Source organism: Orycteropus afer, unplaced genomic scaffold, assembly GCF_000298275.1.
Source record: "Orycteropus afer afer isolate SDZICR_OR568_19922 unplaced genomic scaffold, OryAfe1.0 scaffold00038, whole genome shotgun sequence".
Lineage (NCBI taxonomy): Eukaryota > Metazoa > Chordata > Mammalia > Tubulidentata > Orycteropodidae > Orycteropus > Orycteropus afer.
The window spans coordinates 12084289-12097969 of NW_006921625.1; the positions used below are offsets into that span (position 1 = coordinate 12084289).

Genomic DNA, 13681 nt, shown 5'->3' on the forward strand with positions numbered 1-13681 from the left:
AACCAGAAGGCTGGCGGTTCAAACCCACCAGCCACTCCTCGGAAGGAAGATGGGGCAATCTACTTCCATAGTGATACTGCCTCGGAAACCCAAGCAGGGGTCACTATGAGTCGAGTCTGACTTGATGGCACATAACAACAACAACAATAGTCAGACTAGAACATTCATTGTCCAGCTTCTCAGTGCAAGCATCGGACACCTCTGGAACAGACACGGCTGCAGGACATTCAGTGTGGGAAAGTCTGCTGGGAACCACCGTCACGAGACATACTCACCTGACTTCACAGGAGTGGACGCTGAGTTCCTTGTGCAGCAGCCCGCTGGTGAGATGGTACACCAGGACAGAACCACTACCTGTGCCTGTCAAAACAACGCCAAGGAGAGCAGCGACTCAGTGAGGTTCCAGAGCGCGCCAACAAAAACTCTTCCCAAGATGTTAGTCACTTTCTAATAGTTATCTTTAAAAAAGGAATCTGAGTTACGTGCTAAAAAAATGAAAGCAAATCTCTCTGACCTTCCCTTGATCCAAAAATGGGCCTAATCTCAGGTGCTCTATAAAACCCACTGCCACTGAGTCGACTGTGCTTACAGCGACGCCCACTGGGTTTCCAAGGCTGTAAATCTTTCCGGAAGCAGACTGCCTCGTCTTCCTCCTGCAGAGCACTGGTGGAGCCTGAGCTGCTGACACTCTGGTTAACAGGTGAAGGCCTCACCTCCTATGCCTCCAGAGCTCCCTCAGGCGCCCTGCAAGCACACCTAACTCCAGGAAAGGTCTTCACAGAAAGATTCACATCCTAAGTCGACACACAGAAGACCTGAAGAGTGGCTTCCCAAGGCCTCCCACACCTGGGAGCTGGTCCTGTCTCAGATTCAGAATGTCTGCCCGTCTGGCCCCAAGAGGCCACCCAGCAGGGTTTACTAATCTGATTTCCTGATTTTTCTTTACAAGGCTTTTGTGTTTTGTCTTCTTATATTAAATAAACGAAACAGAGATAATACACTATGGTGGTTAATTGCAGATTTTACAGTTAAGAAACCTCGTTTCAAGCCCTGGCTTTGCCTTATACCCCTGGGTCAATTACTTGCCCAACTAAATCCCTGTCTCTATCTCTTTAAAATGCAAATAATACAAAATCTCTTTTGGAAATTAAATTAGAAAATATATGTAAAGTACTTAGGACAGCACCTAACACACTGTAAGCACTTGGCTGCCTGTCACTATTTCTGTTATCACTGAAAGTAGAGTTTGTAAGTAGTACTACGTCTAAAGGTCTCAGGTAGTATATCTAACATTTAACTCAAAGGGACTTGGACATACTTGAGAAAGCAAACCCTCAGTCCTTTATGATGTGTTTAAAAGTTAAGCCAGAAAAGTGATTGGTGTAATTGTTTGAACCATCACTTTCTCACTGTGCGCGTTTAAAAGGACTAATAGGCTCATACAAAGCAACAGAGTGGAAGGGCATTCTAGGCAAATTCAAATTTTTGCATATTTATGGAACAGGCCTCCAGAAGACTTTGGCAGAAACATGGCAGAAATACACAGTACTACACTTGCTTATGTTTGTCTTCTATTCCATACTACTACTCCATACTTAGAAAGTAGCTAAAGAATTACGACAATTTTGCAACTAACAGATCTTTAGGATAATCCCATGACCCCACTGTGTGAGTCTGAGGGCTGCTGAAACTACACCCTAAAACTCGAGGGGAACCACAGGGACAAGAAGGTCATGGTGGACACTGCTTCTCTTCCCCAGTGACTCTGCAAAACAAACCGAGACTTCTTTACTTTTACTTTGCTATCACAGTTCAATAAACTGAATACACAATTTGCTATTCACTATGTACCAGAGCTCTGGTGGCACAATGGCTAAGTTCTCAGCTGCTAACCACAAGGCTGGCAGCTCAAACCCACCTGAAGGCTCCATGGGAAAGAAGACCTGCTGATCTGCTCTCATGAAGATTCCAGGCTGGAAAACCCTATGGGGCAGTTCCACTGTTACCTGGAGTCACTCTGAGCCAGAATGGAAGCAGTCATACCCAACACCACCACCACCACACACCAATGCAAGACAGCTTAGTCTACGATGAGTATCTCAGACCTTGACAAAGCTCTCATTGTTTCTCTATGCCAAGGAGTAATTCTCCCCAAGAAAACTGTACATTGATAGATCCTAATTAAAGCCTCTAAAAGGTTTGGTGTGAAGCAATAGTTTATATATATATATATATTAAAAAAAAAAATTTGAATGTTTATGTACATTTTCATTCATCTGGGCCCTAGTACCATTGAACCTTAAAATTCAAATCACTTTCAGAAGATAGTAATGGAAAAAGTAGAAAAATAAGAGTACTGCCAAATCTTAATACCCAAATTAGCCTTTAGTACTTGACAATCAACCATAAAACTAACAGAGACATATTGGTCACAAAATAAATGTGGTTAAGTTTTCATTTTCATCAAAAAAAAAGAGCAAGAGAGAGAGAAGAATCATAAATCATATGGCCAAAGTCAACCCATAGCGTCTTAAGAAAACAACTTCAAATGTTCAAACAAGTAGACTGTTTTTTAAAAAATGTTGGAGAATGTGTTTTAATCTTAGGTTTCACTTTGCTATGAGATTAATGTGACAGCAAGTTAAAACTCAGATAAATTTTTCTATCTATAACATAAACATACCATTTCACCCAAAGACAAATCTAAGTTTGTAGAGATGGTAGCCATTTTAATCAACGTTTAAGACAAAATTCTTAGAAAATGAAAAACACTGCTCTTATAAAACTATTAACTGTGACTACATCACTAGTTAGCAAAGAGCAGTACCCAGTGACAAGCACAGGAAATGACTGGGGTGGTCATGAAAGACTAGGTCTAGGGCTCAGCATCACAGGGACTGTCCTAAAACTATGGAAATATTGATAGTGTCACGGACACTCTCCTCCTCCAGTGTCAGGTGGATGAGCTATCACTGTGATTGAAAATAAGTAAAAAGGCAGGTGCATTAAAGGTCAGAAAAAATAAACAAAGAGAAAAACGACAGCTGAAGAATAGTATTTTCTACTTACCCTCTTCCTCCTCCTCAGTGGTTCTCAAAGAGAACAGAGGATCTCCTAGTCAAATACACACACCCCTGCTGCCATCAAGCTGGCTCTGAGTCATGGCGACCCCACGTATTAGAGTAGAACTGAGCTCCACAGGTTTTCTTGGTGGTAATCTTTATGAAGACGCACCACCAGGCCTTTCTCTTGTGGTATCACTGGGTGTTTCAGTAACTAACCAGCCTAAATGACTTACCAAGTGTGAAACAGGCATGAAGAGCTGGGACAAGAAGAGAGCTACCACTCACCGACAGCCAGCAGGGGCTGATACATGTGGATATTCTTTGTGGTCAAGGGTGGACACATTCGGACGGCAAACGGCGGTAGGGGCAGTCCTGACAGCAGTCCTGTGAGCAGGAACCTCAGGTGCACCTCCTGCAAGACTGAGCCTTTGGGAAGTTCTTCTCCAACAATGGCACTTTGTCCTGATTTACAACAACAACAAAAAATACAGTAGTCTAATTATAACATGTGCTGAGCTTAAAAAGCTAAAGAAACTTTTCAGAGGAAACACTTTCCAGGTCTAGAAAAACGGTGTAATGTAGCATGCAAGGGGCTGTTAGCTACCTGGGCCACAGTGACCCTGTATGTGGCACTGGGACTTCAGTCACATCTTCTAACCCTAAGGACAGCCTACTCCAGAGTACTGCTGTCTACCCTGCAGGGACGCATGTCTTCCAAGAAAGACTTGACAGTTGGGCACCCACAAAAAGCTGCCGAACAAATCATGAGGCCCTGAGCTGGACAGCAGCTCTGTGGAGCTGATGCCACAGATTTCCGTCTCACTGCCTTTGCAAAGGGTCGCCTCTCTAACTGATGCGCTGTGTAAACTGCATGCAGAATAAGTAATGACAAACAAGAGGTTCCAAGAACTCACTTATGTTTCTAATACAAATGCTTCTGAATGGGTTACTCTCATTACAAAATTTAAACTCTACAATTAAGTATTTTACATATATATAAAATAATAAATATATAAATATGAATAAACAATATAGTAACTATCACTGTCCGTAGTTGAGTGGATCATTTTCAAATACACTGACAACTACATTATCAAGTCTCAAACTAAAAGATGGCTCCAACAAAACACACTCAACATGAAAGTGAACGGTACAACAAGATTAAGGCTGTTAACAAAAAAAGGTGTACCAACTGCCTTTCTATAAACCACTATGAATATTGAGATTAACTTGTCACAAATACCTAAGAATCCATTTGCATATATGCATATAGGCATACACAAAGGTATACATATGCGCACACATACACACATATACATACCTACACACATATACATATGCACACACATACATATATATACATACACACATGCATGCATATGCACACACACATATATGCATACACACATACACATCTATACACATAGACATAAACATACACATGCATGAATATGCGCAAAGACATACATACACATATACACATGCATATGCACACATATACATATATGCACACAGATACATATATGCACAGAGATACACATATAGACACACACATGCACATGCACATGCATAGATATGCACATACACAAGTACATACATGCATATGCATACATATTCATACATATACACACATACACATTAATACACATACACACATATATACATACACACGTACATGCATATGCACATACACATACACACAAATGCATATGCACACATACACACATATACATGCACATACACACATATACATACATACTCACATAAACATGTACATATACATACACACAGACACACACATATACACATACACACATGCATATGCATACATATACATATACACACATACATACACATACTCAAACATATACATACACACATATTTATACTGTAAAAAAGGAAAAATGTAAATCATTAAGAGTGGATGATAGGATTATAAACATAACTTTTTGAGACTATTAAGTTGTTTTAATAAAATTTTTTGTTAAATATGTAAGATATATAGAAAAAGTAGTCACTAATTTAATCCAATTAAAATGGGCCCTTAAAATTTGCCATACAATTGATAATATTCTTTCTACCTCATTTTAGTACCAAAAATGGGATCTAAAGGAATGAGAAGTTTAACAGGTAGGTTCCATGTATACCAACCAACCCTATTAGCTTAGACTTGAGTGCCCTCATGTTCCATCAAGCATCTTCCATAAAAGGCAACTCACAAGGTAGGACACACCAGGCCTTAAACAGCAGCAGCCCTGACCCAGTGAACAGAAACCAGGCCTCCATATTTAATGAAATTTTTTCAATTATCATAAGCACATGTTAGATTTCAAACTAAAAGTTAAATTAAAATTATCCAAGCTTTATTTATTTCATACTCTTAAATCAACTACATTCTCAAAAACTGCTCGACAATCTCCATTTTGTCTCTCAAATAAGGTAATTTACATCACTTAGATACCTAAACTGCACACAATTTCACCCTCTTATGGGCTTCATATTAATGATTAGTTCTGCAGGTGTGTTTATAATTCTTTTCACTTTCACATTTTATATTAAGTATAGACTAGGTCAATTAATTCAGAAAATTGTGTTAGCGACAGATTGAATTTTACAAAACTAGTAAGAGTCTGAATTTTCACAAATGGATTTCCATCTGGAGGATGGCTAGTAAGAACTTTAAGTGTACAAGGTAGTGTCATGGAGTAAAAGGATTTCATGACTGGCAAGAATCATGAGAACGCCGAGCCCTGGAGAGGTCAGAATCTTGCCGAAGACGACAGTGAAGCAGCTAGGATTGGAAGCAATTTCCTGGCTGAAGAGCCCGGGCTCCAGAGCCAGGATGGCATGGTTTGCATTTGGGCCTTTCCACTTTACTGGTGGTGTGACTTGGGAGATGGTATTTAATCTCTCTGGGCCTCAGTTTCCACATCTATAAAATAGAGACAATATTACCAGTGCTAGCTAAGGTTGTGTGTCAACTTGGCTGGGCCGTGATTCTGAATGGCTCCCCATGAGACTGGATGTGGTGTAATTATCTCCGCAGTGGAAATTGCTGTGAGCAGCTAATTAGCTGAAGGGGAGTTGCCTTCGGGGTGTGACCTGCTTCCAGTACATATGGAAAAGCTTTGGGAAAGGTCCTGCATTTGGCCCATCATCTTCTCCAGTTGCTGGACTTGAATGCCTGCCGTGTTGCCTGCCAACCTTAGGACTGCTGCTTTTGTAGCCCAAGAGCCAACAATCTGCTGTTTTACCTGCCGACCTTGGATTTGTCAGCCTCAGCAGCCAGCAATCAGCTACACTGCCTGCCAATCTTGAGTTTGTCAGCCCCTACAACCGTGTGAGCCATTTCCTTGAGTTACATTTACATACACACACATGTACATATATAAAAGCTTCACTGGTTATTCTTCTCCAGAGAACCCAGCCTAAAATATTACCTAATTCGCAAGATTATGGTGAAGTAAGACATAGCAAGGATTTGGCCTAGCACTTAACATAGTATTAAGCACTCAATAAATGTCAACTCTGATTCAGATGATTAATGCATTTCCTAATATATTATCTAAGGAGCTCTGGTAGCATAGTGCCTAAGGCACTTGACTGCTCACCAGAAGGCTGGCGGTTCAAACCCACCAGCCACTCCTCGGAAGGAAGGTTGGGCAATCCTACTTCTGTAGTGACACTGCCTCGGAAACCCAAGGAGGGGTCGCTATGAGTCGGGGCCAACTCGACGGCAAACAACAACAACAAAATATATTATCTATATAGCACTTAACAAAAACCTACTTAAAAAAAACCCACTTTCAATTACATTATGAAAGAATACATAATGATAGAAAAATCCCTTATAAGCCACAATGAACCATAATTTCAGTAAGAATTTCTTGGTATATTTACTTATCTCAGTGTTACAATTTCCACTTGCATAAGTGACTTCACAAATCCTCACTCTTCCTTTAATATATTGTTGTTGCTGTTAGCTGCCACTGAGTCCGTTCTTACAGCAACACCCCGCACAACAGAACGGACACTGCCTGGTCCGGTGCCATCCTCCCAACTGGTGCCACGCTTGAGCCCAGTGCTGCAACCAAGGTGACGTCAGTCCATCTCGCTGAGGGTGTCCCCTTTTGCTGACCTTCTACTATACCAAGCGTGATGTCCTCTCCAGACACTGGTCCATTCTGACACATGACCAGAGTACAAGAGTTGAAGTCCAGTCATTCCTACTTCTAAGGAGCATTCCGGCCGCACTTCCTCTAAGACAAATTTGTTCATGCTTCTAGCAGCCCGTGATACACTCAATATTCTTTGCCGACACAATTCAAATGCGTGAATCCTTCTGCAGCCTTCCTCATCCCTTGTCCTCCTCTCACACGCACATAAGGCTACTGAAAATACCATGTCTTCAGTCAGTCCCACCTTAAGTCTCCAAAGTGACATCTTTGCTCTCAGACACTTTAAAGAGGTCTTTTACAACGTATTTGCTCAATGCAATATACATCATTTGATTTCTTGACTGCTATTTCCACGCATGCTGATTGTGAATCCAAGTAAAATGAAATCCTTGACAACTACAATCTTTTCTCTATTTATCAGGATGTTGCTTATTGGTCAAATTGGGAGGATTTCTGTTTTCTTTATGTTGAGGTATAATCCATACTGAAGGAGTATAGTCTTTGATCTTCATCAATAAGTGCTTCAAGTCTTTTACACTTTCAGCAAGCTAGGTTATGTCACCTGCATATAGCAGGTTGTTACTGAGTCTTCCTCCAATCCAATCCCATCCTTCATATTGTCCAGCTTCTCAGACGATTTGCTAAGTACACAGATTGACTAAGTATAGTGAAAGCATAGAACCTTGACCACAACATTCCTGCTTTAAACCAGGCAGTGGCCCCTCACTCTTTTCCAAACTACTGCCTCTTGGTCTATGTACAGGTTCCTTATGAGCACAACTAAGTGTTGTGGAATCCCGTTCTTCACAATATCGTCCATAATTTATGACCCTATGACCCACACAGTTAAATGCCTTTTCATAGTCAATACAACACAGGTAAACACCTTTCTGGTATTCTCTGCTTTCAGCCAAGATCCATCTGACATCAGCAACAATATTCCTTATTCCACATTCTCTTCAGAATTCGGACTGAATTTCTGGCAGTTCTGTCAATGTACTACTACAATTGTTTTGGAATCATCTTCAGCAAAACTGTACTTGCGAATGATATTGTTCGATAATTTTTGCATTCTGCTGGATGAGTTTTCCTTGGGATGGGCACAAATATGGCTCTCTTCCAGTCAGATGGCCAAGTAGCTGTCTTCCAAATTAAATGCGTGAGCGCCTCCAGTGCTGCATCCATTTGTTGAAACACCTCAATGGGCATTCTGTCAATTCCTGGCGCCTTGTTTTTAGCCAATTCCTTCAGTGCAGCTACAGTTGAAAGAAGTCCTGATACCACCACTTTTTGATCACGTGCTAACTCCAGAAATGGCTGAGCATCAACCAATTCTTCTTGGTACAGTGACTCTGTGTATTCCTTCCATCTTCTTTTGATGCTTTCTGCATGATTCAATATTTTGCCCACATTGTTGTTGTTGTTATGTGCCATCGAGTTGGACCCGACTCATAGCGACCCCTCCTTGGGTTTCTGAGGTGGTGTCACTATGGAAGTAGATTGCCCCATCTTCCTTCCGAGGAGTGGCTGGTGGGTTTGAACCGCCAGCCTTCTGGTTAGCAGTCAAGTGCCTTAGGCACCATGCTACCAGAGCTCTTTATTTCGATACTGCAACTTGAGGCTTGAATTTCTTCTTCAGTTCCTTCAGCTGGAGAAATACTGAACATGTTCTTCCCTTCTGATTTTTCTAACTCCAGGTCTTTGCACATCTCATTATAATACTTTGTCTTCTCAAGCTGCTCTCTGAAATCTTCTGTTCAGCTCTTTCACTTCACCATTTCTTCCATTCACTTTAGCAACTCTCCATTCAAGAGCAAGATTCAGGGTCTCTTCTGACATCCATTTTGGTCTTCTTTTCCTTTCCTGTCTTTTTAATGACCTTCTGCTTTTTTCACGTATGGTATTCTTGATGTCATCCCACAACTCGTCTGGTTTTTGGTCACTGGTGTTCAATATGTCAAATCTCTTCCTCTGATGATCTCTAAATTCGGGTGGGATATATTCAAGGTCGTATTTTAGTTCTTGTGGACTTGTTTTAAGTTTCTTCTACTTCTGCATAAACTTGTACACAAGCAATTGATGGTCTGTTCCACAGCCAGTCCCTGGGCTTGTTCTGACTGATGATACTGAGCTTCTCTGCTGTCTCTTTCCACAGATGTAGTCAATTTGATTCCTGTGTATTCCATAAGGCAAGGTCCGTGTATATAGTCACCATTTATGTTGTTGAGAAAAGGTATTTGCAATAAATAAGTCATTGTTCTCATAAAATTCTATCATGTGATCTTTGGCATCATTTCTATCACCAAGGCTGTATTTTCCAACTACCAATGCTTCTTCGTTTCCAACTTTTGCATTCCAATCACCAGTAATTATCAATAAATCTTGACTGCAGGTTTGGTCAATTTCAGACTGCAGAAGTTGGTAAAAATCATCATTTCTTCATCTTTGGCTTTAATGATTTGTGTATAAATTTGAATATGAGTTGTATTAACTGGTCTTCCTCGTAGGCCTATGGATATTATCCTATCACTGACAGTACTGGACTTCAGGAGAGATCCTGAAATGTTCCTTTTGAATGATGAAGGCAACACCATTCCTCTTTAAATCGTCATTCCTGGCACTGTAGGTGATACAATGATCTGATTCAAAATGGCCAAAACCAGTCCATTTCAGCTCACTAATGCCTAGGATATTAATTTGTATGTGTTCCATTTCATTTTTTGTAACTTCCAATTTTCCTAGTTCAATACTTCCTACATTCCATGTTCTGATTATTAATGGGATGTCTGCAGCTGTTTCTTCTCATTTTGAGTCATGCCACATCAGCAATTGAAGGTCCAGAAAGCTTTACTCCACCTACATCATTAAGGTCACCTCTACTTTGAGGAGGCAGCTCTTCCCCAGTCATATTTTGAGAGTCTTCTGACATGAGGGGCTCATCTTCTGGCACTATGTCAGACAATGTTTCCCTGCTATTCACAAGGTTCTTAGTGGAAAATTCTTTCAGAAGAGGACCTGGCCCCATCCTTCTCTCCAGTCTGTCTTAGTCTGGAAGCGCTGCTGAAACCTGTCCACCACGGCTGACTCTGCTGGTATTTGAAACACCAGTGGCATAGCTTCTGGCATCATAGCAACAAGCAAGCCACCACAGTACAAGAAGAAGTTTAAAACAGGATTTTATTTGCAAATTATCATTTGCTGAAAGAACTCTGAACATGAAAATAAGGAAATTTATATACAAAAAGGTAAACATAATTTTTCTAATATTGCTGCTACTGTATTCCTTCAAAAAATATGTATTGAACATTCAGAATGTGTTAGACCCTGCGCTGAATGCTGAGGGATGCAAAATTGAATAAAACTCTGTCCACACCCTCGTACAGAAAAAAAAAAAAAAAAAAAAAACTAAACTCACCGCTGTCAAGTCGGATTCGATTCATAGCGACCCCTCCCTGGGGTTTCCGAGGTGGCATCTCTACAGAAGTAGATTGCCCAATTTTTCTTCTGAGGAGTGGCTGGTGGGTTTGAACTGCCAGCCTTCTGGTTAGCAGTCAAATGCCTTAGGCACTACGCCACCAGAGCTTCTCGTGTGGACAAGTAAACCACAACTACGATACGGTACAATATTGTATGGTACAATAAATACGGTATCACAGTTGACAACTATTAGGGACCAAAAAGGAACACCTAAAACAGTCTTGAGAGATTGAAGAAAGCAACATGTGTGAGCTGCATTTTGAATTACAAATAGCAGAGAGAAGAGAGAAGACAAGCATATTCAATTCTGAGCAAGGGGCAGCAGGTGTGGCAGCCCAGGAGGGTACGGTACAGCTTAGAAGGAACACTGCTTAGAAGGAATACGGCTTACAAGGATCCAGATGCCCATTTCCTCTCTGTCTTTCAGATCACAGAGTTTCTCATAATTGAACGTTTTTAATTCCAACAACTATAATGCCAATCTATGCTGCCTGAAGCACTTCTATACTTAATTATTTTATACTCCTCTGATTTATTTAGGAAAGAATGGTTTTACATTTTCGTTTTCTCAAGTATCGCTTTGACTTTATAGTAACTGCAAAGCAAAGACTCCATTAATGTTGCCCTTCAAAAAGCACACCTAACATGAAAGTCAGAGGGAAAACACGCTTACCAATCATGTTATCCAAGGAGAGGTCTGGGGGCTTGCTGTGTAGCACTCCGACAGGGATCCCACAGAAGGACACAGGGGAATATAAAGGTGACACTCCAGAACTACTGCAAAGACATGACGATTAGATAATTTTACACATTTAAAACATGCATTACAGGCTGGTACCTCAAACCATCAAATCCAGATCATGGCATCCTACCTATATAGTAATATTACCCAAAGGTAAAAGACTACATAATTCTGTAATACTCTAAAGCTTAATTATCACTTTAAAAATGTTTTAATAGACAAAAGTCCTTATTATTTTTATATGCTTTTGGTTAAGTATAAAAAGGAGGGAAAAGAAATACAAGAGATTCTGTTGGTTCCCTTACCTGTTCCGGGAACCACGATTACAGACAGCAGACTTCAGCTCCCATATCATGACCCTTCCGTCACTCACTATGAGGGCAGCCGTGTTCTCGTTGACAGGACAGCACACCATACTAAACGGACGAACTGTCTTTGTCACCCTGATGGCATCGCACTGGCTGCGTAAGTCATAGGTCAGCTCCTGAACGGGATCTGGATCTTAACATAAAATTGTTTTCTTTCCAGTATCAGAAAGTGACCCCATCAGTATCACTACTATGAGTTTCAATTTAAATTAAACCTTAATTAAAAAAATAAATCATTCCTTTACTAATGCCAAATCTGTCAAGAGTGGCTTCACTTTTTAGTTACTACTAATTTCTTCAGAATATAATAGGAGCTCTGGTGATGCTGTGGTTAAAGCATCTAGCTGCTAACCAAAAGGTCAGTGGTTCAAACCCACTAAGTCACTCCATGGGTGAAAGATGAGGCAGTCTACTTCTATAAAGATGTACAGCTTTAGAAATCCTATGGGGCAGTTCTGCTCGGTCCTATAGGGTCACTTTGAGTCAGAATCAACTCAAGGGCAGTGGGTGTATTTGGTGTCAGAATATAAAGATAATTCACTTAACAACTGTACACACTGAGTTTCATCTCCCAAGTGACAATCATGATCAAGAGAGTTTGTTTTGAATATTTTTAAATTGAAACAAAAAAAAAAGCTTTGCAAAAGGATCAAGAGTGATACATGACTAAATAAAGAACATCATATTGTAGACCAACACATTGTAGCAGTCTGTGATACACCTGAAAATAACTGTCCTTCACAAAAGATGTGAAAATCCCTGCTACCCTTACATAACACCTCATTTCATAAAATCCTTCTATCCTTCAGGATAAGACAGTAACTGCTAACAGGACACCCTGGAGACTTTTTAACTTACTTTACAACGGAAATCCCTACAGCAGAGGGAAAGCCCAGGGGGTGTAATAATAAAGAAATGCTAGGTCAATTTGCTCTGAAGAGTAATTTGCAAAAACATAACAGCCCCTTGACCCATGGACACAGGCCCAGAGGAATTCAAAACAGTCTTTTCTTTGTGCATGTAACAAGTGCATTGTTAGAAGACCAAGAAATCAAGAAGCCATGGCCTTGTACTTTTTTTAAGGCTTTTCTTGAAACCATTTTTAAGGTAATCATTAACTGGACTGGCTGGCACATGGGGCTTTATAAAATAATCCCACAGAAAAATGTAATTAATAATACTACGAACTCACCTGGCTCCTCATTTGAAGCGCTGACAATACTATTATAAGATCTGCGAACACGTAAAGTAATACAACCATTTTCATGCAGGCAAAATAAACCATCACGCTGAAAGCAGGGTATCACCTTCCAAAGAGAGGATGCATTTATTTCTGAGAACTTAATCAATTAATAGAGTATCTAGAGTGTGATTTAGAGAACATGAGCAAAACAGACAAAATCAAAAATTCGCACAACACTAAATGAACATCTTTTTATTTTTATTTGTGAACTGGGTGAAAATTTACAGAGCAAATTCACTTTCCATACAGCAGTTCACACGCATTGTCTCATGACATTGACCACAATTCACCACAATGCAACAGCTCCCCTCCCACGTCCTCCCAATAGTCACCTCTTCCCTGTCCATCCCTCCATGCACCCCTGCCCCCTAAGCTGTCTCCCTGTGCATAAACAGCCCTTCCTTCTCCCATGATTGTTCTCTCCAAGGAGTGTATCTACCTCAGGTAAATGTTTAACTCCTATGCCTGTCTTTTGTTTGGCTGGAAACCATGGGTGTGGGTTTAAATGAACATTTTAAAAGTTATATGTAATCCAAAAACTTTGCCCATTAGTGATGTAACCTAAAGAGCTTGGTAAGTTCCTCCAGATCAGTCAGAAGAAGTTTTTA

At 40.5% G+C, this 13681-nt stretch overlaps 1 protein-coding gene across 1 annotated transcript in view; it reads right to left on the reverse strand.

Annotated features, from left to right (window-relative positions):
• WDR11 (WD repeat domain 11) overlaps positions 1 to 13681 on the reverse strand; it is a 65836-nt gene that overhangs the window by 36342 nt on the left and 15813 nt on the right. Inside the window, exons 7-11 of the mRNA XM_007936830.2 lie at positions 13023 to 13137; positions 11768 to 11963; positions 11394 to 11497; positions 3351 to 3527; positions 276 to 360 (exon numbers count right to left, since the gene is read on the reverse strand). Of these exons, the coding sequence (XP_007935021.2) occupies positions 276 to 360; positions 3351 to 3527; positions 11394 to 11497; positions 11768 to 11963; positions 13023 to 13137 (677 nt within the window). The remainder of the gene's footprint in view (positions 1 to 275; positions 361 to 3350; positions 3528 to 11393; positions 11498 to 11767; positions 11964 to 13022; positions 13138 to 13681) is intronic.